Source organism: Chiloscyllium plagiosum, chromosome 9 (assembly GCF_004010195.1).
Source record: "Chiloscyllium plagiosum isolate BGI_BamShark_2017 chromosome 9, ASM401019v2, whole genome shotgun sequence".
Classification (NCBI taxonomy): domain Eukaryota; kingdom Metazoa; phylum Chordata; class Chondrichthyes; order Orectolobiformes; family Hemiscylliidae; genus Chiloscyllium; species Chiloscyllium plagiosum.
Window position 1 is genome coordinate 68695936 of NC_057718.1, and position 25101 is coordinate 68721036.

Here is a 25101-nt window from a genome sequence, read left to right on the forward strand (position 1 = left end):
CTTTTTTTTTGGTTAGAGGAGGAGGTTGGGCCTGAGATACTACCCTAAGTAGTGTTTTGGGTAATGCAACTGCCCAAGTATATTACTTCATTTACTCAGCAGTTCTGTGTCCGCTCCTGCTCAGCGTGTGCTCTGCCTATTCACAAGATAAGTTTTTAAATTAGTGATTCACCTTCCTGTCAGCCTGCTGGTTGACGCTCCCACTCTTTCTGCTGCTGAAACAAAAAATACTGGATTACTCCCAGTGCTACACTGGAGTACAGGTATAAAAGAATTAGACAGAGGCATTTGATAAGTCCTATATAAGAAATGACAGTTAACTAAGGTAGAAGTTCATGAAATTGAAAACAAATTAATGATATGGCTGGCCAGTTGGTTGCGTGGTTGGGGACAGAAAATAGGGATTATGGTTTGGTACTCAAATTGGCAGGATGTAACAAAAGGCCCACAAGGATCTGTATTAGGGCCTCAATTATTCACATTCTTTATTAATGGCTTGGATAATGGCATAGAAAGTCATATATCCAACTTTGCTGATCTTGCAAAATTAAGAGGCATTGCAGACAATGTAGATGTTAGCCTATCAATATCACTTAGTAATTTTGTACTAGGTGAATGGGCAATACTGTGACAATGGAGTTCCACACAAACTGGTGTGAGACTATCCATTTTGGATTGAAAAAGGATAGATCAAGGACAGAAATCAATTCAGCTACAGTTAAGGAACAAAAAAGATGTAGCAACATTTCTATGCCATTTATAAGCTACCAATGGCTGGAAGAATGTAAGGATCAAATCTGCAAGGGAACTAGGGGTGCAAATATTACAGTAATTATAGTGGGGGATTTTAATTAACCAAATATAGACCAGAATAATGATCGAAGGACAGATAGCAGGAAATGTTCCCAAATTTTTTTTAGGAGTACCTTGTACAGCAATATGTGTCCAGTCCAATGAGAAGGAGGCTATGCTAGACCTGGTTTTTGAGGATGAGATGGGCTAAATGTCAGTTTGGGATGATGCTGGTAGAGAATAACAAACAATCTAGAGTAAGAATAACTAACTGCAGAAGAGTCAACTTTGGGGCAAGAGTAGAACCAGGCTGGTTAGACTGGAGCCAAATGTTACAGGAAAATTATATAGCTGGCCAATGGGTTACCTTCAAAGAAGAAATGGTTCAGGCATAGTCCAAAGTGGAAGAGAAAGGAGATAGAAATTAAGATTATGAAGAAGAGGTGTGCTTATGACGTGTGTTGAGTTAAAAAATGCAGTTGAGTCAGATTAAGTATGGATAGTTCAGAAAGGAGGTGAGAAAGCAAATAAGAAAAGCAATACTGGATTGTGAAAAGAGACTGGCAGCAGGTAATTTTGTCTTTTATAAGCATTCAAATAGTACACTGATGATTAAAGGAGGAGTAGAGCCAATTGATTTCTGTGAAAGTCGACAATGATTTCACGGTTGTCATTAGACATTTTAATTCCAGATTTTATTGAATTCCGATTCCACCAACTGCATATTGTGATTCCAATCTTACCTGAGACCTCTGGATCATTACCATTAACCTAGTGACATTACGACCAGGCAATTGCCTCACCATTCAATTTCAAAGTTTAGTAATAATACAAAACTTGGAAGTATTGTAAACTGCAAGGGGTTCAGTGTAGAACTTCAAAAAGTGATTGACAAATTGGTGGAATAGGTGAACAAGTAGCAGATGAAATCAATGCAGAAAATTGAGAGATGGTGTACTTTGGTATAAAGAACATGAGAAGACTTTTTAAAAATTGGGTATTATTCTAAATGGTATTATTCTAGTGGGCACAGTGGTTAGCACTGCTGCCTCATAGCACCAGAGACCCTGGTTCAGTTCCCGCCTCAGGCGACTGACTGTGTGGAGTTTGCATGTTCTCCCTGTGTCTGCGTGGGTTTCCTCCGGGTGCTCCGGTTTCCTCCCACAGTCCAATGATGTGCAGGTCAGGTGAATTGGCCATGCTAAATTGCCCGTAGTGTTAGGTAAGGGGTACATGTAGGGGTATGGGTGGGTTGCGCTTTGGCGGGGCGGTGTGGACTTGTTGGGCCGAAGGGCCTGTTTCCACACTGTAAGTAACCTAATCTAAAAAAGTCTAAATGGTGTGCAGGAGCAAGAGAGACCTGGATCTGTACACCCAAGTCTTTAAAGGTGGCAGTACCTGTAGACAGCTGTTAAAATGCATTCATTATCCTAGGCTTCATTAATAAGGGAATAGAGTACAAGAGCAAGGAAATTCTCCTGTTCCTTGGATGCTGCCTGACCAGATGCTACTTAATCCTATACTAAAAAAAATGTAGAAATGTGAATGTTGCTCTTCAGAAAGATGTGAATGCATTGGAGAGTGTAGAAGAGGTTTACAAGAATGATTGGAGATTAATCACTTCATTTCTGAGAGTAGGTTGAAGAAGTTAGGACTGTTTGATTTGAGGGGAGGAGACTAAGAGACAATCTGATAGAAGTTTTCAAAATGTTGAAAGACCTGGAAAGCGTGGACAGAGAGAAACTGTTCCCACTCCTAAAATGATTAGAATGAGAGGGCACAGATTTGAACAAGCTCTCCAAAAGAGGCAAATGCAAATGAGTGTAAGCCTTTTCAACCATGAATGTTTAAGGTCTAGAGTGCACTTCCTGCTGCTGCTTGAACTTTTGGTGATATCGGTATTTATTTATTTTAAAAATACCATTTTACTACATGCTGTAGCTGGCTATTTGATATATCCATGGCAATTCTGTTCTCCCTCTTGTTTACACAAGTGCATTGCTCCAAGTGGTGCTGATTGGTCTGTTTGGGGAAGAAAGAGCAGTTTAGAAACATGAAGGGTAATTGTAGTATCTTGTTTATAATTATTGTTATAATTTAACTTAGTGAAGCTTGGGATTTGAGTTCAAGTTTTCTTTCTGTTGGTAATTCAGTATTGTACCATAGTGTGTTTTCCCAGTGACTCATTTTGGAATTCTTTAGACTTGTTATGAGCAGAGCAACTCTGTCCTGTTTTTCCTTGAGTTTGAGAGATACTTACCACAGTTACTTTATTACTGTGAAATTTAGCCTAATAATTATATTCAGTTGCAGTAATTTGTGCTCTTTATTAATTTCATAGGCAAACAATGCAGATGATCCCTGGTTGAATTGGAATACTACTTCAGCTGGGACCTGGAGCACTAATAATGCAGGTAACAGTGGAAATCCCTGGAGTGCGGTAAACTGGCCAACAAACACAGACAGTTCAAATGCACAGAAAAATAATACTGCAGACAATTGGGACATGACTGGCTATGGTCATCCACAGGCCTACCAGGGCCCAGGTCAGTGGCAGTAAACTTACAGTACAGTTCTCTAATGTTCAGACATGCATCTGTTTTTCAGTGATATTTTTGAGGACTCTGCTGCTTGTTCTGTGTGTCTGTTTGTTATTATTTTACATTTGTGCTTAAGACTACTGATAACTTCAACAGAATGAATGCGTATGAGCATTGCCCGTATATAACAACCTGCAAGATAATTGGATGGAAAATGAATGAAGGTTGTGTATATTGCCTTTTTCATATTTCTATCATAACATTTCCATCAACAGAGAAGCACATTTGCAAGAATAAAACTCGGCTGTTTGAAAACTTATGAATTACTTGCATAATGAGAATGGAGATGGCTGTTTAATAATAATTAGAGCTTTAAACAAAAGTACTGAATTGGTAACGTCTAGACATGTTTGACTGTTGTATCATATTAAAAACAAGTAGACAAGTACTCACTGTGTTGCATTTTATTCACCGCATGAGAGGCCAGTAGAATGTTAACCAGCTTTACTGACATCTAACTTGCATTTGTTTGAACATGTTTTAATTCAGCACATCTGCATGTACTTTAGAAAATTTCTCTGAAAAATAGAGAATTGAACTGTTGTAAAAAATAACTTTCCTGTGAATTGATGCACCTTTGTGCATTGTCTGGTGTTACAATCAAATCAGTACACACTTGTTTCTGTCTGTTTGCTTTCTTTACAGGACTAAGACTTTTTTTTGTTTTTCTATGTCTTTTGATTAGTTCTGAGTATTGAATAATAGATTCACAACTGTTTTTCAAGCTTAGGATATAAAAATATTTGATTTTTAATATTTTATTTAAAACTGTGAATGTCTTTTGACAAATAGTCTTGGGAAATGATGAACTTGTGACCTCAATGTGTGGTCGTTGGAATATGTAGTAGTTAAATATTAAAGATATTATTCCACTTGGGCATCTCAGTTAAATATACAAAATCCTGAAGTGGCTTAACGGGGTAAAAACTGAGTGGGTTGACCCTGGATGGAGAACTTCGAGCGTAAAGGCACAGACTCAAGCTAAAGGGTTGATGGTTTAGGACTGTGGTGTGGAGTTTCTTTTATGTGAAGAGTTGAGAACTTTTGGAATTCTCTCCTGGAGGGTTATGGATACTCTAATGTCAAATATATATTCAGAACTGAAGTTGGCAATTTTGTTGGTTTCTCACGGAATCAAGGCATATGGAAGTTGAGCAGGCAAGTAGAATTCAGACAAAAGTCACCTGGGATCATAGTGAATGAAGGGGTGTAGTATGTTCCTGCTCTTATTTCTTATGATCTTAGTTTTTTGGAAGGGCGTGTTAAAAATGAGCAATTAAGTAACCCGGCTTTGAATGCATATTTTGAGTGCTGATGAAATGTGCTTTGGGGATGAGGGAGTAGCTTGTAGCACCCATTTCTTGGCATTTGTGGCACACATGCACAATTGTATAAGGCGGTATCTTAATGGTTTTCACAGGTATCTAATATCTATCAGCAACATGTTAAGTAGGCAATTTTTACTATTGATCAAAGTACAACACTAATTTAACACCATTGGTGCCATTTTGGAGCTCCATTCTCCAGCCTATCATTCTACTTAACCTGGCACAGCTGAATGCAATATTAAATGGATTAATGAATGCTGTCCAAGAGGGCTTTTCTGGTGTGATGGTAGTGTGATAACTCTGAACCAAGAAACCTAAATTTCACTTACTCCAGAATTGTAATATCTCTAAGCACGTTGATTTAGAAAATATAATTAAAAGGAAGTCTACCAAACCTATTTGAAAGGGTCTTGAACTATCTGCAGGCTACTTCTTCTGACTGTTACTTTAATTCCATGCATTTTGAATGGTTTCCATCATTGCTTAAAGCTTCACCAGGTGACAGGAAGTTGTGGGACAGCTGCTGAATTACTCTGTGGCTGATTTAAAAACTTCTGCACAGAGAAGTTGCTCCCAGGCATTGGTTGATTTGTTGGCCTTTCCCCTAGCATTAAGCATGACTAGGGAATTAACAGAGGACATGCAATGCAGGACAAACTCCTGTGAGAGGTAAAAGTGAAAAATGCCCTTGGCAGAAGGTTGTATCAGCACTGGCAGTTTAAGGAACAACTCTTCTGCCTGTGCTTCAATGATCACAAATGATTGAGACGATCTTGCTTCACTAGACTGTTCATCATTAAAATTTGCTGCCTGGAATAGTTGCCACCCCAATCTCAGAGCAGAACAGCAAATGATGCAGATCAGTACCTGGCATCCTGGCAACAGTTGGAAGTAGCCACTCTGTAGCAATCTTCTGTCACCTGCACTTCAACGATGACAGAAAACTAAAGAGTGGCTACTGGACAATTGGAGGCTCTCAATGATTGTATTGCTCATGGTTCCACATGCATGACAGACATGTTGAGAAGTCCTGGTACTGTAAGAAATCTCTTGGAACAGAATGTGAAATAGGCAAAAAAAAAATTCTTGGCTCACGGCAAAGCCAAATTCCAATGAAGAATGGTATCAACCAACATTGGGTAACCTAAAGAAGTTAAGGATGGCATCAGTGTGGCAAAGATTAATGGTAAGCCAAAGGATTGGGAAGAATAATTTAAACCAACAAAAGGTGACCAGAAAAAGTAATGGAGGGAGAAAATAAATTTAGAGGGTAAACTTGCAAGTAATATCAAGCCGGGCAGCAATTGCTGGTTTAAAATAAAAATGAGAGAAAAGCCCCTTCTCTCCTAAGAGACCCAAAGGTCCCTTAGAGAATGAGGCTAGGGAAATAAAGATGGGCACCAGGATATGGCAGCGGAGTTGAATAAATACTTTGCATCAGTCTTTATAGTATAAAACACTAATAACATTCCAAAATTATTAAATATTCAAGGGGCAACAGCGAGGAGAGGAAATACATGCTATTAAATACAAATAAATACCCTAGAGATAAAGTGATAGGGAAACTAATGAAGTTAAAGGCTGCTAAGTACACTAGACTTGATGGACACGTCCTAGGATATTAAAGAAAAATATTACAGATGGATGATTATTACCAGTTCATCCTCTAAGAATCCTTGGATTCTGGAAAAGTTCCAGGAGATTGGAAGGAGTCAAAAAAACAGTTAACAATAGGTCAGTTAGTTTAATGTGTTATTGGGAAAATGTTAGTCTATATGAAAGAATGCAGTAGCAGAACATTTCAAAATGCATAATTTGATCAAGCAGAGGCAATGTAACTTTGTGAAGGGGAAATCATGTCTGGCAAGATTACTAGAATTCTTTGAGGAGGTAATAGGCAGAATAGAGATAAAAGGAAAGCATTAGATATAGTATATTTGGAATTTCAGAAGGCATTTGATGATGTACCATGCAGAAGGCTACTTAATGAAGCAAGTGTAGGAGGTAGTATATTAACACAGAGAATTGGCCAACTAATAGAAGAAAGAGAATTGGGGAATAAGGGTGTATTTTCAGGATGAACATCTTTAACTAATAGTGTGCCACAGTGATCAGTCCTGTGGCCACAATTATTTACAATAGATATTAATGACTTGGATGAGGAAAGTGAATGTACTATAGCCAAGTTTGTTGATGACACAAGTAGGTGGGAAGGCAAATGAGGAGGATGATAGAGTCTGCAGAGGTATATAGACAGGTTATTTGTATGCACTAAAACTTGATAGTTAGAATATACTGTGAGGAAGTGTGAGGTTTTGCATGTTGGCACTGAAGCTGAATATTTTTTAAATGGAGAAAGACTGCAGAAAGTTACAGAACTGAGGGATTTGGGAATCCTCATCCATTGATCACAAAAAGCTAGCATTCAAGTTCATTAGGTAATAGGGAGGACAATAGAATGTTGCACTTTATTTCAAAGGGAACGGTGTAAAGAACTTAGGAGGTTTTGCTAAAATTTTACAAGGCACTAATCAGACCACAACTGAAATACTGTAAACAGTTTTGGGGTCCCTTATCTAAGGAAACATATACTGGCATTAGAGGGAGTCCAGAGAAGATTCATTAGGATGATACCAGGTATAGAGGGACTACCTTATGAGGAGAAGTTGAGTAGATTAGGGCCTGTACTTGTTGGAATATACAAAAATCAGAAACATGAGATTTTTAGAGGACTTGTTAGGGTAGATGTGGAAAGGTTGCTTCACTTTGTGTGCTACCTTGTTCCTTTTGTCCTGGCTGCAGCATTCATGTGCCAGTTGTTTTACCTTCATGCTATCCTCCAAACCATGCGTTGCTGCTGTGACTGTGATTGAGTGACTCATTCATAGGCTATCAGCTATAACATTATAGTCCAACACAATCTGCAGCTTTATTACCTGGCGTATCTGCCATTGTACCACTATTCCCAATGACCTTACTATCTCTAGGACCAAAAGGCATAATTTCAGAATTGAGGTTGCACATTTCAGACCGATGAGCATGAATTTGTGAAATTCCTTACTGTAGAGAGCTGTATAAGCTTGTCTTTTTGAAGCGTGTCATATTGAAGGCTAAGATTGAACGATTTTTGACCAGGACGGGAATCAAGACTTACAGAAAACAGGGAGCAACATCGAGTTGAGGATTATTAGATTAGCTAAAATCTTGCTGAATGGCAGAGCAGACTCAATGGACTGAATGGTCTACCTCTGTTCTTGCTTATTATGGTCTTATGAAGCAGCAATGTCTAGATTACTCGAGAGGAAGCCTTCCGTACTCTGCTGAATTGGTCTGAAGTTTTGTCATGTCTTGCTGCTTGCTGCACAACCTTGCTATCAGGAGGGAAGAACCTTCGCACAAGCTACATTGGAGAAGCTAAGGAAGTGGTGCTGGAAGAAGAGGATAAGGAAGCAGTTGCAACCTTTACAACTCCTTTCTGTCCAGAATCTGCATGAACAAACAATAAATAATGTCAGGTAACCTTGAATGCTATTCTGCACTCAACAGTAGTCCATGCTTCTTTCTTTTCCCCTATTACTGGCCATCCCATCATTTTATTATTCGTAGTGCAAAATGCACATTACAATCCAAATTTTAATAAATCATGCCATAATGAATATAGAAGTAAGTTGATCACCTTGGTACATTCTCTTAGTACCTGTGCCTGTTCTATTGGTCCTACAAATTCTTTCCTAGTAGCTAATTCATGTCTAGTGGAAGGTTGCTGAGGAAATTGAAAACTTTGAGCAGTTTAGTGTCTGGAAGGCCTGGTTTCAGATTGCACTATCTGAGCGTATTCATTTGGGATTAGCAGGCTGACAGCAAATGGCAAGATTGAGATAATAAATATCTTTGAGAGAGGATAGCAAGTTCATATGCCATGGACCTATTCTTGGGGTGATGTGTCAAACATCCTCTTGTTCTGTGCCAAAATAAATAAGTACAGTACTGTAATACCTTGGATATACCTTCCAGTGGTTTCCAGAATGATAATGGCACTAAAACTTTAGATGGAAGCTTCCTATGCTAAGACAGTGCCCATCTTCACTGATTTCCATGTGTGCGCTACTGGCAGTAGCTGCTCCTTTGATAATGTAAAGGATAGACTCCAAACCTCGTGGAAAAAACCTTGAATGAAGTTAGTGTTAGATTCTTTCATGCTCTTTGATGTCAAATAGAGGATTTCTAGTAGACTAAGTGCAAACAGGTCCATAAAAGTTGGCATGTGTAACCTCTGCAACTGAGAGCACCACAGGATAAGGTCCAACCAGTCCATGCTGAACATAATCCCAAATTAAACTAGTCCCACCTGCCTGCTACTGGCCTGTATCCTTCCAAACCTCTCCTATTCACGTATTTATCCAAATGTCTTTCAAACTTTGTAATTGTGCCCACATCCACCTCAGGAAGTTCATTCCACACATGGAACCCCTCTGTGTAAAAATAAAAATTAGCCCCTAACATCTTTGTTTAAATCTCTCTCCTCTCTCCTTAAAAATGTGGCCCCTAGTCTTGATATCCCCCATCCGAGGGAAAAGACAACTACCATTAACCCAATGTTTTTACCCATCAAAAACATTGCGTAAAGTCACTTCTCAACCTCTTAGGCTGGGACCTTTTCCACTGCAGCATTTCTTTATAACTCCATACTATCCTGGTAAATCTCTTCTGAACCCTGTCTGGCTTAATAGCATCTTTCCTATAATCAGAACTAGACAGTTTTCCAAAAGAGACCTCACCAATATCCTGTATAACCTCAACTCTTCTACTCAAAGGACCGAGCAATGAAAGCAAGAATGGTAAACATCTTTTTAATCATCCCATCTTTATCTGATACAAACTTCAAAGAATTATGTACCTGAATCCCTAAGTCCCTCTGCTACAACACTACACAAGACCCTACCCTTAATTGTATAAGTCCTATCTGTGTTTGATGTACCAATATGTAATACCTCGCATTTATCCAGATTGAGCTCCGTTATTCCTTTTGCTTTGCTCTGGCTCCAGCATGCACGTGACAGATGTTTCTGCTGCATACTATTCTCTGATCCATGCACTTACACTGTGACTGTGTAATTGAGTCCCTGCACTCATGGGCCATCAGCAGCCGCAGAATTGTACTCCAACATAATCTGTAGCCTCGTGGCCTGGCATAAGCCCCATTCTTACTACTATTTCCAATGATCTTGGTATCTCTATCATTTCATTCACTTGAAGGGGAGATGCAAGCAAATTTTCATACTGCTAGGTTTTTGCAATATTGGAACCCCTGCTGTTACATGCAGCCAGTGAATAGTACAGTTGAGTGCTGGCTGCAAGCCAAAATTGTAGTAGTGTTCAGACAGCACAAAATTGGTGCTTTTTTATACTTCATGGAAATGGAAATTAATGGATAGGTTGGACTGAAGGGTCTGTTTTTGTGCTGTACATCTGTGACTCTATGACTCTAATCAAGTTTTATGTTCCCCATGCCCCTTTTTGCAATTCTCGAATTGAATTCCAGAGACTACTTTTAAGAGGGGGAAAAAAGCTGGAAAATTGCAATAGGTTTGACAGCCTCTATGGAGAGACACAAACTTAATATTCTAGATTGATGACCATTCTTTAGCACTCCTCGTCATTCCACCTCTCAGTAGAATAATCCAATCATTTCCCTGATCTATCTCTATAGTACTGCACGCTTAAGTGTTCAAACATGATTCTCTTTGATGTCGTTCACCATATTTGTTACACTGTCCTCATAGTGTGTTCTCTGTACTTGTATGAAATTCCTCTGCTACAGTTGAAACCATTGAAGATTTTTTGCTCTTTCCACTTTCTTAAATTTTGAAAAGAACTCTGATTTAATTGATATTCAGCAATCTGTAAGAGATTTCTATATTTTGGCAGTTTTTGCAGATTTTGATCCAGTCCTAAGTTCTCAAACTTTTTGAAAATTAAAGTATCAATTTCTATTTTATGCTTCTCTTTGATTTATATATAATTTTTTTGAAAATGCATTTGCTTCTAATTTTCGTCATTTATTGGTCCTTGAACAATGGCCCAAGACCTACTCTAGAAAATCCTAATCACTTATGAACCTCCTTAACATCCTAAGTAGGATTATGCACGATTACCATTTTTAAAAATAAAATTGGTGTTTGTACAAAATTGCACTTGTAGGGAACCTACAGGTATAGCTTCTGTTTCTTCGCATTCATGTTAGATTTACTTTTCTGTAGGTGCTGCAGAGGATGATGAATGGGATGATGATTGGAATGAGTCCAAACCACCTCCAAGTATTATTCCTCACACAGAGTCTGAGGCAGCAGAGACTGGTTTGGCTCGTGGAGCTCCTCGCAACAATTCTGTGAAAATGCCACGCAACAGGTAATGGAAATAAGCGGCAAGCATATGCTTCATAATCTTGCTGCAGTCAAAAAATATTTGTCTTGATAAAGTTTGTAAAGTTAGGTACTTCGTTTGTTGAAAGTTTCTTAAGCTTTAGTCTTTGTTTTTGTGGATAAATGAAGTTTTATGTCTGTGTCATATGTTACTGAATACTTAAGGGGTTTAAATTGTTTGTTTGTTTTTCTTTCATACTCATTAACCTCGTAATTTAATCTCTGATTTGGGAGGAAGGGATATTATTGTTCAAGAACAAAAATATAAATTGCTGGGGAACCTCAGCAGATCTGACAGCATCTTTGGAGAGAAAATAGAGTTAACATTTTGGGTCCAGTGACCCTTCATCAGAACTCTAGTTTCTCCAGCAATTTCTGTTTTTGTTCCAGATTTCCAGCAGCTGCAGTTCTATTTCACTGTTGAGGAACTCCCTCTCCCACTATTCTAAGTGAATAATTTATATTTAGTGTATCCTATCCTTTAGTTGTCTTATATACCTTAATTAGATTGCCCTTTAATCTTTATATTCTAGACACTGTAAAGTTTATGCACTTTTGTCCTCTATGTACTGGCTGCACTTAGGTGAATCTAAGCCTTTGTCGTGTCTATATCTCTGTCCTGAGGTGTACTGTGTAAAACTGAATGCAGTATTCCAGCTAGAGTAGAGCTCGAAATAGTTGAAGGAATTTGCTTTTTTGTTTTCTAGTATACCTTGGATAAAGGCCAAAATTCCATGATTGAATATGATCTGGCTAATTAGAGAGCACACCTTCGAATGCAATTCTATGCGGCTGTTATTTGAAGATTACAATTAGTTAATGAGAAATAATATGCAACATTGTTATATTGACTTCAGTTTTATTCATAAATTATGATCCTAAATAAAATAATTATGCACTTCCGCATAAATTTATTGTTGGGAAAGTACCTTTTGGATAAAAGTTTTACTGATAAGTTTTGAGACTGCTGCCTTTTGTAGCACTTTAAATTGATTTGCATCCTCTAAATGTCATAAATGAAGAGTTATGCTTTCTTAAATGCATGAAAATAGTTGTTACTTTGAATGCTTGGGAAATGGTTAATGCCGATTAATTAAAAATGGCAGTTAACAGGGAGTTATAGAATTATATAGCACCCAAACAGACTGTGTTCAATTCCTGAAGAAGGGCTAATGCCCGAAACGTCGATTCTCCTGTTCCCGAGATGCTGCCTGACCTGCTGCGCTTTTCCAGCAACACATTTCCATCTGTGTTCAATTCAACTCATCCATACCGACCTGTATCCTAAACTGATCTAGTGCTGTTTTCCAGCATTTAGCCCATATCCTTCTGAACCCTTCCTATTCATGTAATTATCCAGATGCATTTTAAATGACTGTAATTGTACAGCCTCCACCATTTTCTCTGGGAGCTCCATACATGTACCACCCACTGTGTGAAAAGGTTTTCCTTTAAAATCTTCTATATCTTTCCTCTCTCACCTTGAACCTATGCCCTCTAATTTTGTACACTCTCACCCTGGGAAAAAGATCTTCTCTTTTCATCCTATCTATGTCCCACATTTTATAAATTTCCATAAGGTCACCCCTCTGCCTTTGATGCTCCAGGGCAAAATGCCTCACCCTGTTCAGCCTCTTCCTATAGCTCAAACCTTCCAATCCCAGCAACATCCTTATAAATCTTTATTGAACCCTTTCAAGTTTAACAACATCTTTCCCCTTACAATGAGACCAGAATTGAACACAGTATTCCAGAAGTGGCCTCACCAATGTCCTGTACAGCTGCAATTCCTTAACACTTTTCTTAAATAATAGCACCACATAACCTGTTTTCCGGCACCTCGCCTGTGGCTACTGATCTGCAAATATCTCAGCAAGGGGCCCAGCAATCACTTCCCTAGCTTCGCACGAAGTTCTGGGATACACATGGTTCTGGTCCTGGGGAATTATCTATCTGTCTTTTTAAGAGTTAATCCACTTCTGATCCAAAATGAGGTGCTCTCTGACTTTGAGAAATTAGAGTTGAGGAGAGCTAGCTGGATAGTCAAGGTTCCCTGTACAGAGGGCATTCAGTTAAACCAAAGTAACTGACACCACAATCTTCAGGCAGACTATTTATCAAAAAATAATTGAGCTGACAGTTGCTCTGAGTGGTTTGTCTTTGTTTATGTACATATTCAAAACTGACCCAATAATTTAATGAGTTCCATATAGTTTCCATGAGAAACTTCAGATTTACAATCTATTCTTAATTTTTTTAAAGAATGCTTTATCTAAACATTGACCCAATTTATGATAAAAATTGAGCTGCCAGAAAAATCACTTGGTAGAATGGTAAACATGATGTTTACTTTAGTTGCTAATACAGATATTTAGCAGCAGGTTTGCTGGCAAATAAAATATATTCTCCAAGCCTTTTTTACTAATGAAGATTATGTATTTTTAAGTAACTGGTATATCACTATACAAATAATTGTGTATGTGGTTGTGTTTTCCAATAAGCCCTTGTAAACATTTGTAATAATTGAAGAATTGTTTTAAAAAATATCTCATTCTTGGAATGCTTTTTGAGAAAAGAGTGGTGTTGAAAATGGAAGTTCACATCCCAATTTTGTGCCGTTCACTTGAAGGTAAAGTGTTTGCTTAAATAAAAAAATACCTTTTTAGTAATCATTTAGTTTTTAACCAATTTTATTCAGATAAACTGTGTTGTGAATGCTGAATTCATTCAGATAGAGTTTAATGTTTGTTTTTTTGACATCCTTCTGCTTTTAAGGCATACCCAGTCTTTGTTTTAATATAGGTTTCCAACTTTTATCAAACATGGGCCTGAAGTCTATCTACTTTCAAAGCAACCAGTAAAACCCACTGAGAAAATTACAATCCATGTAAGTTATACTAGTAATTGGGAAGGGATTTTTTTTTGGAGCTGTAGAAAATTGGGAAGTTGGCTGAGAGTACAGTAAAAATAATTAAGGTATGTATCTTGCATTTTTGATTTGCATGTATGGTAATGTGGATAATCACCTTGGTCACAGAAAGGAATTTGAAGAAACTGAAGCTGTGAGGAGATGGCTTGATTTTTTGATTCGTACTGAATCATTTTATTAGCCTGATGTATCTAAGGTGATATATCTGCATCACCTCTGGTGTTCTCACCTCTGGTTACAAGGTGAATCCAGAGATGCAAGTCCAAAAATAAAGGCTAGCATTTCATCGCAATACTGAGGGAATTCTGCATTGCCAAAGATTTCATTTATTGAGATGAGATGTTAAACTGCAGCACTCTGTTAGCAGGTGCTCCAGGGTGTTTATTTAATCTTGAAATCGTCACCTGAAAACTATTGACCAGTCACCTTGTGTCAGTGCTAGAAAACATCAAGGAATCATTACTGAATGATGCAATTGGCAATCATTTGAACTGAGGGATATGGATCCTGTAAGTGAAGACAGTTTTAGTATGGAAGGCAAAATGTGTCTGCTCAGGCTTGGAAGGTTGAAGACCTGGTTCCTGTGCTGTAATGGTCTTTGTTCTTGTTCTTTACCCTAAAAATATAGGAATAGTCAACATACATTTCAAGAAAGAAGTTCATGTTTCTTTTGAAAATGACTGAATTCTTTAGCGAAGTATTAGACAGGGGTAATGCATAGAGATTTAATATAGATGAGAGTGACTGTCTTTAACAACAAGTACAATTGACTGTGTATGACTTCATAGGGCCCTAGCAAAACTAAAGTTAATAAGGTTCGTGGAGTTTGGGTAAACTCTCTGCTGCTGGAGTTATGTACTAAGCACAAAGATTATTGGACGTCTGTCATTTCATCCCCAAAACATTAATCCCGAGGAGCTCCTACAGTAGCGTCTTGAGCCCAATTATCTTCAGAGGGTTCTTTGCTGACCTTCAGTCCATCATAATATTAAAAGTGGGAAAGTTCACTGATCATTGCACAAATATTCAGCACCATTTACAATGAGTGATATACGAAACAATCCAAGTCCAAATGCAGCAAGATCTGTACAACATCCAGGCTTAGGCTGGTAAATGGCAAGTAACATTAATGACACACAAGTGCGAGGCAGTGACTTCCTCCAGTGAGAGAATTCACCATATCTTCCTCGACATTCAACATCATTACTTTGCTGACTCCTCAAAAACAACATCCTGAGGGTTGCCATTGACCATAAACTGTATTGGACAGCTATATGTGATTTCAAGAGCAGATCAGAGGCTAAGAATTTTATTATGAAATAAACAACGAAAGGACAGAGGAGGAAATGTACATTTATAGTTTAGGAATTCATTATTTAATGAGAAACAGGAATGGAAAAGAGGAAAGATGATGAGTTTGGATTAAAACTTACAAAAAAAAGTAAAATGTCAATTTTAAATTTTAAGTTTTTAAATTGCCAACAATTAATATCCAACTTTTGTTAGAATAATTTTAGTCTATGATTTGTTGGCAGTAATTAAATGATGATTTTCTTGAAAGGATACCAGAAGTTGAAATTACAAGATTTAACCTTATTTACTATCTGGTAACTTTACAACATGCAGTGCATGTCAATGGTCAGGCAAATAGCAAACTGTCATTTTTGTAAACTATAGAGTGATGCAACTTAGACTAGCAGCCTCTTAATGTTAGGATTTAATGCTAATCTACAGTTATTTTATCATTATATCTTTTCGCAAATCACAGTGATAGCACCTGGTCCAGTACACTAATATTACAGTAATATTACAATGTGTTACTTTAGCAGAACACTCTGAGCAGATGGACTTTAGCTACCTTGTAAACATGTCATGCTAGTCATTGATCTCAATGTTAGCAGGTGAGTTGTGTTGTAATGGGACTGGAGGTGGGGGAAAGGGTTCTGGGCAATATTATAGGCTGCCCACATACAGCCTTTCAGCTTTAACAGAATTTTCACCAGGAAGCCAACTGCAACTGCATATAAGGAGCTGATATGGAGGGTGGAGGTCTGATTTCCAACTGCAAGACGGGTCTTTGTATTTGGTGCAGGGAAGGTTGGGTCCAAGGGAAAAAAATAAGTTTGGGGTTAAAACACTTAAATTGCTGCTTTGAGGAAACAGATTGCCTGTCCCCCTCTCCTATTTTTGTGAAATGGGGAATTGAGCAATTTGAGCAGGTTGGGGCTTGGGTTTGAAAATTCAAAAATTGACATCTGACAACAACTCATTTTTGAGTTGGAATTACAGTTTGCCCCGGTGGGCCATCACGAGGTCCGTATTTAAATATAAAACAACAATATAAACCTAAATGTTTTCTTAATCTAGAAAGGAGAGGTTGGTCCAGTTTGGGAATATCCCACTTCCTCTTTGAGTTGTGTGGTGGCTGATCCGAAAAAGGGATCCAAGTTGTATGGATTGAAGAGTTATATTGAATATCAAGTGACGCCCAATGTAAGTTTTCAAAAAGAATTACAAATGGTTCATACTTTAGATATGTGTAAATTAGTGCTCTTTTACTTCGCCCTACTGAATTTTTTCAGCAATTGCATTCTGCTTCTTAGTAATAACTATGCTTTCCAAGACTACTTTAAGGAATTCATCAGGCAACTTCTCTGACTGTTTCTACAACTTGAATTTGGCTAAGGATAGTCAGTCTACTGAATGCAACCATGTGTGAGCTGATGAACATGCTTTGGATTGCACACTACAACTGGCACAATTGTTTTATTTTCTAATAGATTTACGGATTTACTGAATACATGGGCGGCACGGTGGCACAGCAGTTAGCACTGCTGCCTCGCAGCGCCAGAGACCCGGGTTCAATTCCCGACTCAGGCGACTGACTGTGTGGAGTTTGCACGTTCTCCCCTTGTCTGCGTGGGTTTTCTCCGGGGGCTCCGGTTTCCTCCCACAGTCCAAAGATGTGCAAGTCAGGTGAATTGGCCATGCTAAATTGCCCGTAGTGTTAGGTAAAGGGGTAAATGTAGGGGTAGGGGTATGGGTTGGTTACGCTTCGGCGGGTCGGTGTGGACTTGTTGGGCCGAAGGGCCTGTTTCCACACTGAAATTAATCTAATCTAATCTAAACATACTTGCAAATTACAGCTCCTGTGCACTAATAATCTGCCAAAATATATATAAAATCCAAGCTCGCTTAAAATTGAAAATCTATGATAAATTAAAAATATACATCAATATTAAATGTTCAAGCTGCCTGTCATACAAAAATACCTAGTGCTCCCTTTAGCCCTAAGAATTATATTTATCTCCTTGAAAACATTCAGTTTTCTGTCCTCAACTGCTTTCTGTGGCAGAAATTTCCACAGGCGCATCACTCTTTGGGTGATGACATTTTGGTTGATCTCCGTCTTAAATGGCATACCCCATATTCTTAAATTATGACCTTGTGTCCCTCCAGTCATTGAGAACATTCTTCCTGAGTTTCTCTCTCTGTTCCTGTTTGAACTTTATAGGTTTCTGAGATTCCCTCCTCATTCTTCCAAACTTCAGTGAATGTAGTCTTAATTGATGGGGGTGCGGCTATCTCTTTATCCTGTCACCCCAGGAATCAGTCCAGTAAACTTGTGTTGCACTGTCTCTGTAGCCAGAACATTCATCCTCTGATTAGGAGGCCAAAGGTACATTTAATGCTCCAAGTGTGGTCTCAGCAATGCCTTGTACGATTATAACAAGAATATTCTAACTTCACAAAACAAAAACAAATAGATATGCTGGTGATAGAGAAATTGGAAGAATGGAATGGAATGCTCTAGATATGTGAATTTGTAGTTGAGACGTGTGGATATTGGTAGTTTTATGGTGAATATTAATTGATAATATATCCTCGAAATAGAGTGAAACAAGTCAAGGAAAGGTAGAATCGAAGGTGGACTGTCTTGAAGCTGGGAAAAATGTGGAAATTGGAAGGGAAGTTAATGGCAGGTTTTAATTTTGGTGGGGATCGGGGGAGGAACACCAAAATGATGATCATTATACCTGGAAAAAAGTGTCGTGGTGGGAGGCCTTAGTAGGACTGAAAGAAAGAATGTTATGTGTCACACAAAAAGGAAGGCAGAGCTAGGACCCATAGGATATCTGTGGTGGCATAGTGGTACAGTGGTTAGCACTACTGCCTCACAGCGCCAGAGACCCGGGTTCAATTCCCACCTCAGGCGACTCTGTGTGGAGTTTGCGCATTCTCCCCGTGTCTGCATGGGTTTCCTCTAGGTGCTCCGGTTTCCTCCCACAGTCCAAAAATGTGCAGGTTAGGTGAATTGGCCATGCTAAATTGCCCGTAATGTTAGGTGAAGGGGTAAATGTAGGAGAATGGGTCTGGGTGGGTTACGCTTCGGCAGGTCAGTGTGGGCTTGTTGGACCGAAGGGCCTGTTTCCACACTAAGTAATCTAATCTAATTAATGGTAAGATCCTAGAGAGTGTCGCTGAACAAAGAGACCTTGGAGTGCAGGTTCATAGCTGTTTGAAAGTCCATTTGGAGGTAGTTAAGAGAGTGAAGGAGGTGTTTGGTATGCTTTTCTTTATTGGTCAGAGTATTGAGTACAGGGGTTGGGAGGTCATATTGTGGCTGTACAGGACAGTGGTTAGGCCACTGTTGGAATATTGCGTGCAATTCTGGTCTCCTTCCTATTGGAAAGTTGTGAAACTTGAAAGGGTTCAGAAAGGATTTGCAAGGATGTTGCCAAGGTTGGAGGATTTGAGCTATAGGGAAAGGTTGAATAGCTAAGGGGCGTAATCCCTGGCACATCAGAATCTGAGGGGTGACCTTAAGGAGGTTTATAAAATCATGAGGGGGCATAGGTTTAGGGTGAGAGGGGAGAGATATAGAAGAGACCTAAGGGGCAACTTTTTCACAGAAGGTGGTTAGTGTATGGAATGAGTTGCCAGAGGAAATGGTGGAGGCTAGTACAATTGCAACATTTAAAAGGCATCTGGATGAACATATGAATAGGAAAGGTTTGGAAGGATATGGGCTAGGTGCTGGCAGGTGGGACTAGATTGGGTTAGGATATCTGGTCAGCACGGACAAATTGGACCGAAGGGTCTGTTTCTGTGCTGTACATGTCTGTGACTCTATGACCTGATCAGGTGTACTCTAGAACTCTGTGCTAAGCTAGGGAAGTGATTGCAGAGCCTCTTGCAGAGATATTTGTATAATCGATAGTCACAGGTAAGGTGCCAGAAGACTGGAGATTGGCTAAGGTGGTGCCACTATTTACAAAAGGTGGTAAGGACAAGTCAGGGAACTATAAACCAGTGAGCCTGACATCTGTGGTGGGCAACATTTTGGAGGGAATCCTGTGGGACAGGTTATACATTTATTTGGAAAGGCAATGACTGATTAGGGACAGTCAACGTGGCTTTGTCTGTGGGAAATAATGTCTCACAAATGTGATTGAGTTTTTTGAAGAAGTAACAAAGAGGATTGATGAGGGCAGAGCGGTAGATGTGATCTATATGGACTTCAGTAAGGCATTCAACAAGGTTCCCCATGGGAGACTGGTTAGCAAGGTGTCCTTCCTATCAGAAGGATGTTGTGAAATTTGAAAGGGTTCAGAAACTATTTACAAGGATATTGCCAAGGTTGGAGGATTTGAGCTGTAAGAAGAGGTTGAATAGGCTAGCGCTGTTTTCCCTGGAGCATCAGAGGCTGAGGGTTGACCTTATAGAAGTTTGTAAAATCATGAGGGGCGTGGATAGCATACATAGACAAGGACTTTTCCCTGGGGTGGGTAAGTCCAGAACTAGAGGCCATAGGTTTCGGGTGAGAGGGGAAAGACGTAAGAGTCCTAAGGGGCAACCTTTTCTCGCAGAGAGTGGTGCGTGTGTGGAATGAGCTGCCAGAGGAAGTGTTGGAGGCTAGTACAATTGCAAGATTTAAAAGGCATCTGGATGGGTATATGAATAGGAAGGGTTTGGAGGGACATGGGCCAGGTACTGGTAGGTGGGACTAGATTTGGTTGGGATATCTGGTCGGCTGGGACGAGTTGGACCAAAGGGTCTGTTTCCGTGCAATACGTCTCTGACTCTGTGAAAAGGTGCTTGGCAAGGGATGAGAAAATAGTGTCAGGATGGAAAGAACTTATTTTGTGGGGCAGTAGTAAGCAAAATGATAGATCAGTTAGGCCAATCTTTCTTGTGAATCTTTGAAAGGAGGTAGAAATAAGCTCATGAGTGTAGTTGGAGGATTTCCATGTTGTTTGAAGAAACATCCAACTACAGCTGAGCACCTTGATCTGACTGGCTAAACAGCCAGGAGTTGGCTCAGTAATGAATTCACAGATTGAGCTTCCAGTTCTCTGCTGGAGACTAGATTATGCACTGAACTTGGAATCTGATTACTAGTGCTATAGACTAGGCTGGGAATGTTGTTTAGAAACAGCGTAAGTTCGCCAGCACGCAACTAGCTTGAACTTTCAGTAAAGAAAAAGTTTGAATGGCTTAATTTTTATTTGCTTTCAGTTCTTTAAGAATCTAGTTAATGTTTACAGAACAGTAAGGTTGTGGTGTGTTCTTTTCCTCTTAGAGTTACACAGATAAAAGATTGTATTTTAAGAACATTGTATTTTAATTTGAAACTGGTTACATTTTGTATTTTATTCAAACATGGTGTAAATTTTAATGACTTGTTTAAATTCTTGATTTTGTGCATCATAACTAATGAAAGTTTTATAACCATCTCTGTCTGGCATTTAAAGATTATAAACCTATAAAATTTGTGTGATTTAAGGAAAATGCAATAATCTTAAAACACTTATGATTGTTGTTTCTTGTGAACAGAACACTAACCGATCAGTCAACCACAGATACAAACATTTTGACTGGTTATGTGAGCGTCTGCTCATCAAGTTTGGTTCTGCCATTCCAATTCCTTCTCTTCCAGATAAGCAAGTTGCAGGTAATTGGATCACATACAATACAGTGGTCAGCTGTTCTCTTTGTATACCTGTCAATCTCTTTATATTGCACTCTGCCTGTGTGTGTGTGTGTGTGTATATGAATGACTGCCTTTGTCTACTGTGCTCTGTTTCGAGTCAGATGTACAGCACAGAAACAGACCTTCAGTCCAACTCTTCCATGCTGACCAGATCTACTCAAATGGGACTAGAACCTAATCTAGTCCCATTTGCCAGCACCCGGCTCATATCCCTCTAAACGCTTATACCCATTCATATACCCATCCAGACGCCTTTTAAATGCTGTAATTGTACCAGCCTCCACCACTTCCTCTGGCAGCTCATTCCATACACACACCATCCTCTGTGTGGAAAAAGTTGCCCCTTAGGTCCCTTTTATATCTTCCCCTCTCATCCTAAACCTATGCCCTCTAGTTCTGAACTCTTCCCCACCCCAGGGAAAAGACCTCATCTATTTACCCTATCCATGCCCCTCATGGTTTTATAAACCTCTACTAGGTCACCCCTTAGCCTTTGAAGCTCTAGGGAAAACAGCCTCAGCCTATTCAGCCTCTCCCTATAGCTCAAATCCTCCAACCCTGGCAACATCCTTGTAAATCTTTTCTGAACCCTTTCAAATTTCACAACATCCTTCCAACAGGAAGGAGACCAGAATTGCACATAATATTCCAAAAGTGGCCTAACAATGTCCTGTGTAGCCGCAACATGACTTCCCAACTCCCAAACTCCATGCTCTGATCAATAAAAGAAAGCATACCAAATATCATCTTCACTCTCCTGTCTATCTGTGACTCTACTTTCAAGGAACTATGAGCATGCACTCCAAGGTTTCTTTGGAGCAACACTCCACAGGACCTTACCATTAAGTGTATAAGTCTTGGTAAGATTTGCTTTTCCAAAATGCAGCACCTCTCATTTATCTTGGCCCATCTGATCAAGATCCTGTTGTAATCTGAGGTAATCTTCTTCACTGTCCACTACACCTCCAATTTTGGTGTCATCTGCAAACTTACTAACTCTACCTCCTATGCTCATATCTATATATAAATATATATATATAAATGACGAAAAGCAGCGGACTCAGCACTGATCCTTGTGGCACACCACTGGTGACAGGCCTCCAGTCTGAAAAGCAACCCTCAACCTCCAGCCTTTGCTTGTGTCTTTATAATCTCTTATAGTCTGCCTATGTATGCGTTCGGCTGTCGGACTGTGCCTCTGTGTCTGTCCCTCTTGCATGCTTGTGCTCTCTCTAATAGTCTCTGCGTGTGTGTCTTCCATATCATCTGTGTCTCACTCTCTCAATCACCCTCTGCCTATGCATGCCCCTTACTATTATTCTATGTCTGTTTCTCGCCATCACTTATGTATCGCGCTATCTCTCTGACTGTCTCACTGACCAGCTAGCTGTTTTGTATAATTGCTGACTGTCTTGCTCAGTAGTGATACTTGCTCAGTCGCTGACTCTTGCTCTCTCCTCCCTTCTTTCTGCTTTGCATTCACTGCCTTCCTTTCTCTCGTCTATGCCGACTAGGTTTCTTAAACTGAATCATAGAATCACTACAGTGTGGAAACAGGCCATTCAGCCCAATGGGTCCTCACTGAGCCTCCAAAGAACATCCGACCCAGACCTGTTCCCTTACCCCATTCCTGTAAACCTGCATTCACCAAGCCTGCACTTTTCTGAAAACTATGGCCAATCTACCTAACTTGCACATCTTTGGACTGTGGGAGGAAGCCACAGCACCTGGCTGAAACCCACGCAGACATGGGGAGAATGTGCAAACTCCACACAGACAGTTACCAGAGGGTGGAATCAAGCCCTGGTCTCTGGTGCTGTGAGATAGTAGTACTAACTGCTGAGCCACCATGCTACCCTAAACTGATCCCATTTACCTGCATTTGGCCTATATCCATGTAAATCTATCCTATCCACGTACCTGTACAAATGTCATTTTTTAAAATTGTAATTGTACCTGTCTCTATCACTACCACTTCCTCTGGCAGTTCGCTCTATATATGCACCGCTGTCTGTGTGAATAAAGTTGCCCCTCTGGTCCCTTTAAAACCTAGCCCTCTCACCTTAAAATTATGCCCTCGAGCTTTGGACTCTCCTACCTTGCGGAAAAGACCTTGGCTATTCACCTTATCTATGCCCCTCAGGATTTTATAAATCTGAGTCTCCTGTGATCCGGGGAAAAAAAAAGAGTGCCAGCTTATTCAGCCTCTCCTTCTAATTGAAACCTTCCAGTTTCAATCACATCCTTCTTAAAGTAGGGTGAGCAGAATTGTATGCAGTACTCCAAATGTGGATTACCAATGTCTTGTACACCTGTAACCTGACGTCCCAACTCTGTAGTCTGTGCTCTGATTGACGAAAGCAAGTATGCCAAACGCCGCCTTCACTATCCTGTCTACTTGTGATGCCATTTTCAAGGATCTATGTACCTGCACCCTAAATCTCTTGGTTCAACAACACCCTGCAGCGCCCTACCACTAACTGTAAGTCCTGCTGTGATTTGTCCTATCAAAATGCAACACCTTGCATTTAACTGAATTAAACTCCATCTGCTATTCCTTAGATCACTGGCTCAGTTTATCAAGATTCAGTTATAATTTTAGATGGTCTTTTTTACTGTCCTTTAGACCACCAATTTTAGTGTCATCCGCAAACTTGCTAACCATGCCTCCTACGTTCTCATCCAAATTATTTATATAAATGGTGAACAATGGACCCAGCTCTGATCCTTATGGCACACCACTGGTCATAGGCCTCCAGTCTGAACAACTCACTACCACCACACTGTCTCCTATCGTTGAGCTAATTTGTATCCAGTTGGCCTGCTGCCCCTGGAACCAATGTGATCTAACCTTAATAACCATTCCACCATGCCCTACCATGTCAAAGGCCTTGCTAAAGCTCATGTAGATAATGTCTATCGCTCCAGCCTTCATCTACCTACTTGGCCATCGTCTCAAAAAATTCAACCAAGTTTGAGAGACATGATTTCCCATGCAGAAAGTCATGCTGGCTCTCCTTAACCAGTCCTTGCCTTCGCAAATGCATGTAGATCCTGTGTCTCAATCTCCTCTTGCTTGCTGCCTCTATCTCGCTCACGCTTGCTATCTCTCTCTCTCTGTCTCTCTCTCTCTCTGTCTCCCCCTTGGTGTGTGTCTCCCCCTCTGTGTGTGTGTGTGTGTGTGTGTGTGTGTGTGTGTCTCTCTCTGCAATCCTCAGCCCTCGTGTGTGTGCGCGCGCGCGAGTCTGATTTACTGGTGTTGGACCTCCCTCTCTCTGTCCTGAGCTCCCTCCCAGCTGAGTAAAGGGGATGCAGGTACTGAATAGAGCACTGACTCCTTCCTCTGTGTCCAGTGGTCTGCCCCTCCCCAGGCCCCTCTATTTATTTATTTCTTTCTTTCTTTCTTTGAGCTCCCTCCCTTGGCTTTGAGGCGCTCCTGGAGATGTGCCGAGCTGGTGACAGGCACTAGAGAAATGCAGGGCTCTTCCTCCTCCTTGGCGCCATAGGAAGAGAGCCCTGTGCTTTGTCACTCCAAGGGGGTGTGTGTATCTCCCTCATGGCCCCTTCTCTCACACTCTCACTGCTCAGTACACACTCTCGCTCGCACAAGCACCACTCCATACACACCCACGCGCTCACCCTCTCTCTCACACACCGCACAGTACACACTCACCCCCTCTCACACCGCTCTGTACACACTCACCCTCTCTCACACTGCTCAGTACACACTCACCCTCTCACACACACTGCTCAGTACACACTCACCCTCTCACACACACTGCTCAGTACACACTCACCCTCTCACACACACTGCTCAGTACACACTCACCCTCTCACACACACTGCTCAGTACACACTCACCCTCTCACACACACTGCTCAGTACACACTCACCCTCTCACACACACTGCTCAGTACACACTCACCCTCTCACACACACTGCTCAGTACACACTCACCCTCTCACACACACTGCTCAGTACACACTCACCCTCTCTCTCACACACACTGCTCAATACACACTCACCCTCTCACACA

At 40.2% G+C, this 25101-nt stretch overlaps 1 protein-coding gene across 5 annotated transcripts in view; it reads left to right on the top strand.

Moving 5' to 3' along the window:
* LOC122552919 (sorting nexin-9-like) overlaps positions 1–25101 on the top strand; it is a 160939-nt gene that overhangs the window by 83261 nt on the left and 52577 nt on the right. For 3 of the 5 annotated variants that reach the window (XM_043696162.1, XM_043696161.1, XM_043696164.1), the window contains 5 exons: positions 3134–3338; positions 10981–11128; positions 13945–14029; positions 16439–16564; positions 20909–21026. In XM_043696162.1, coding sequence (XP_043552097.1) covers positions 3134–3338; positions 10981–11128; positions 13945–14029; positions 16439–16564; positions 20909–21026 — 682 coding nt within the window. The remainder of the gene's footprint in view (positions 1–3133; positions 3339–10980; positions 11129–13944; positions 14030–16438; positions 16565–20908; positions 21027–25101) is intronic. The other 2 variants (XM_043696163.1, XM_043696165.1) reach the window with 1 other exon arrangement.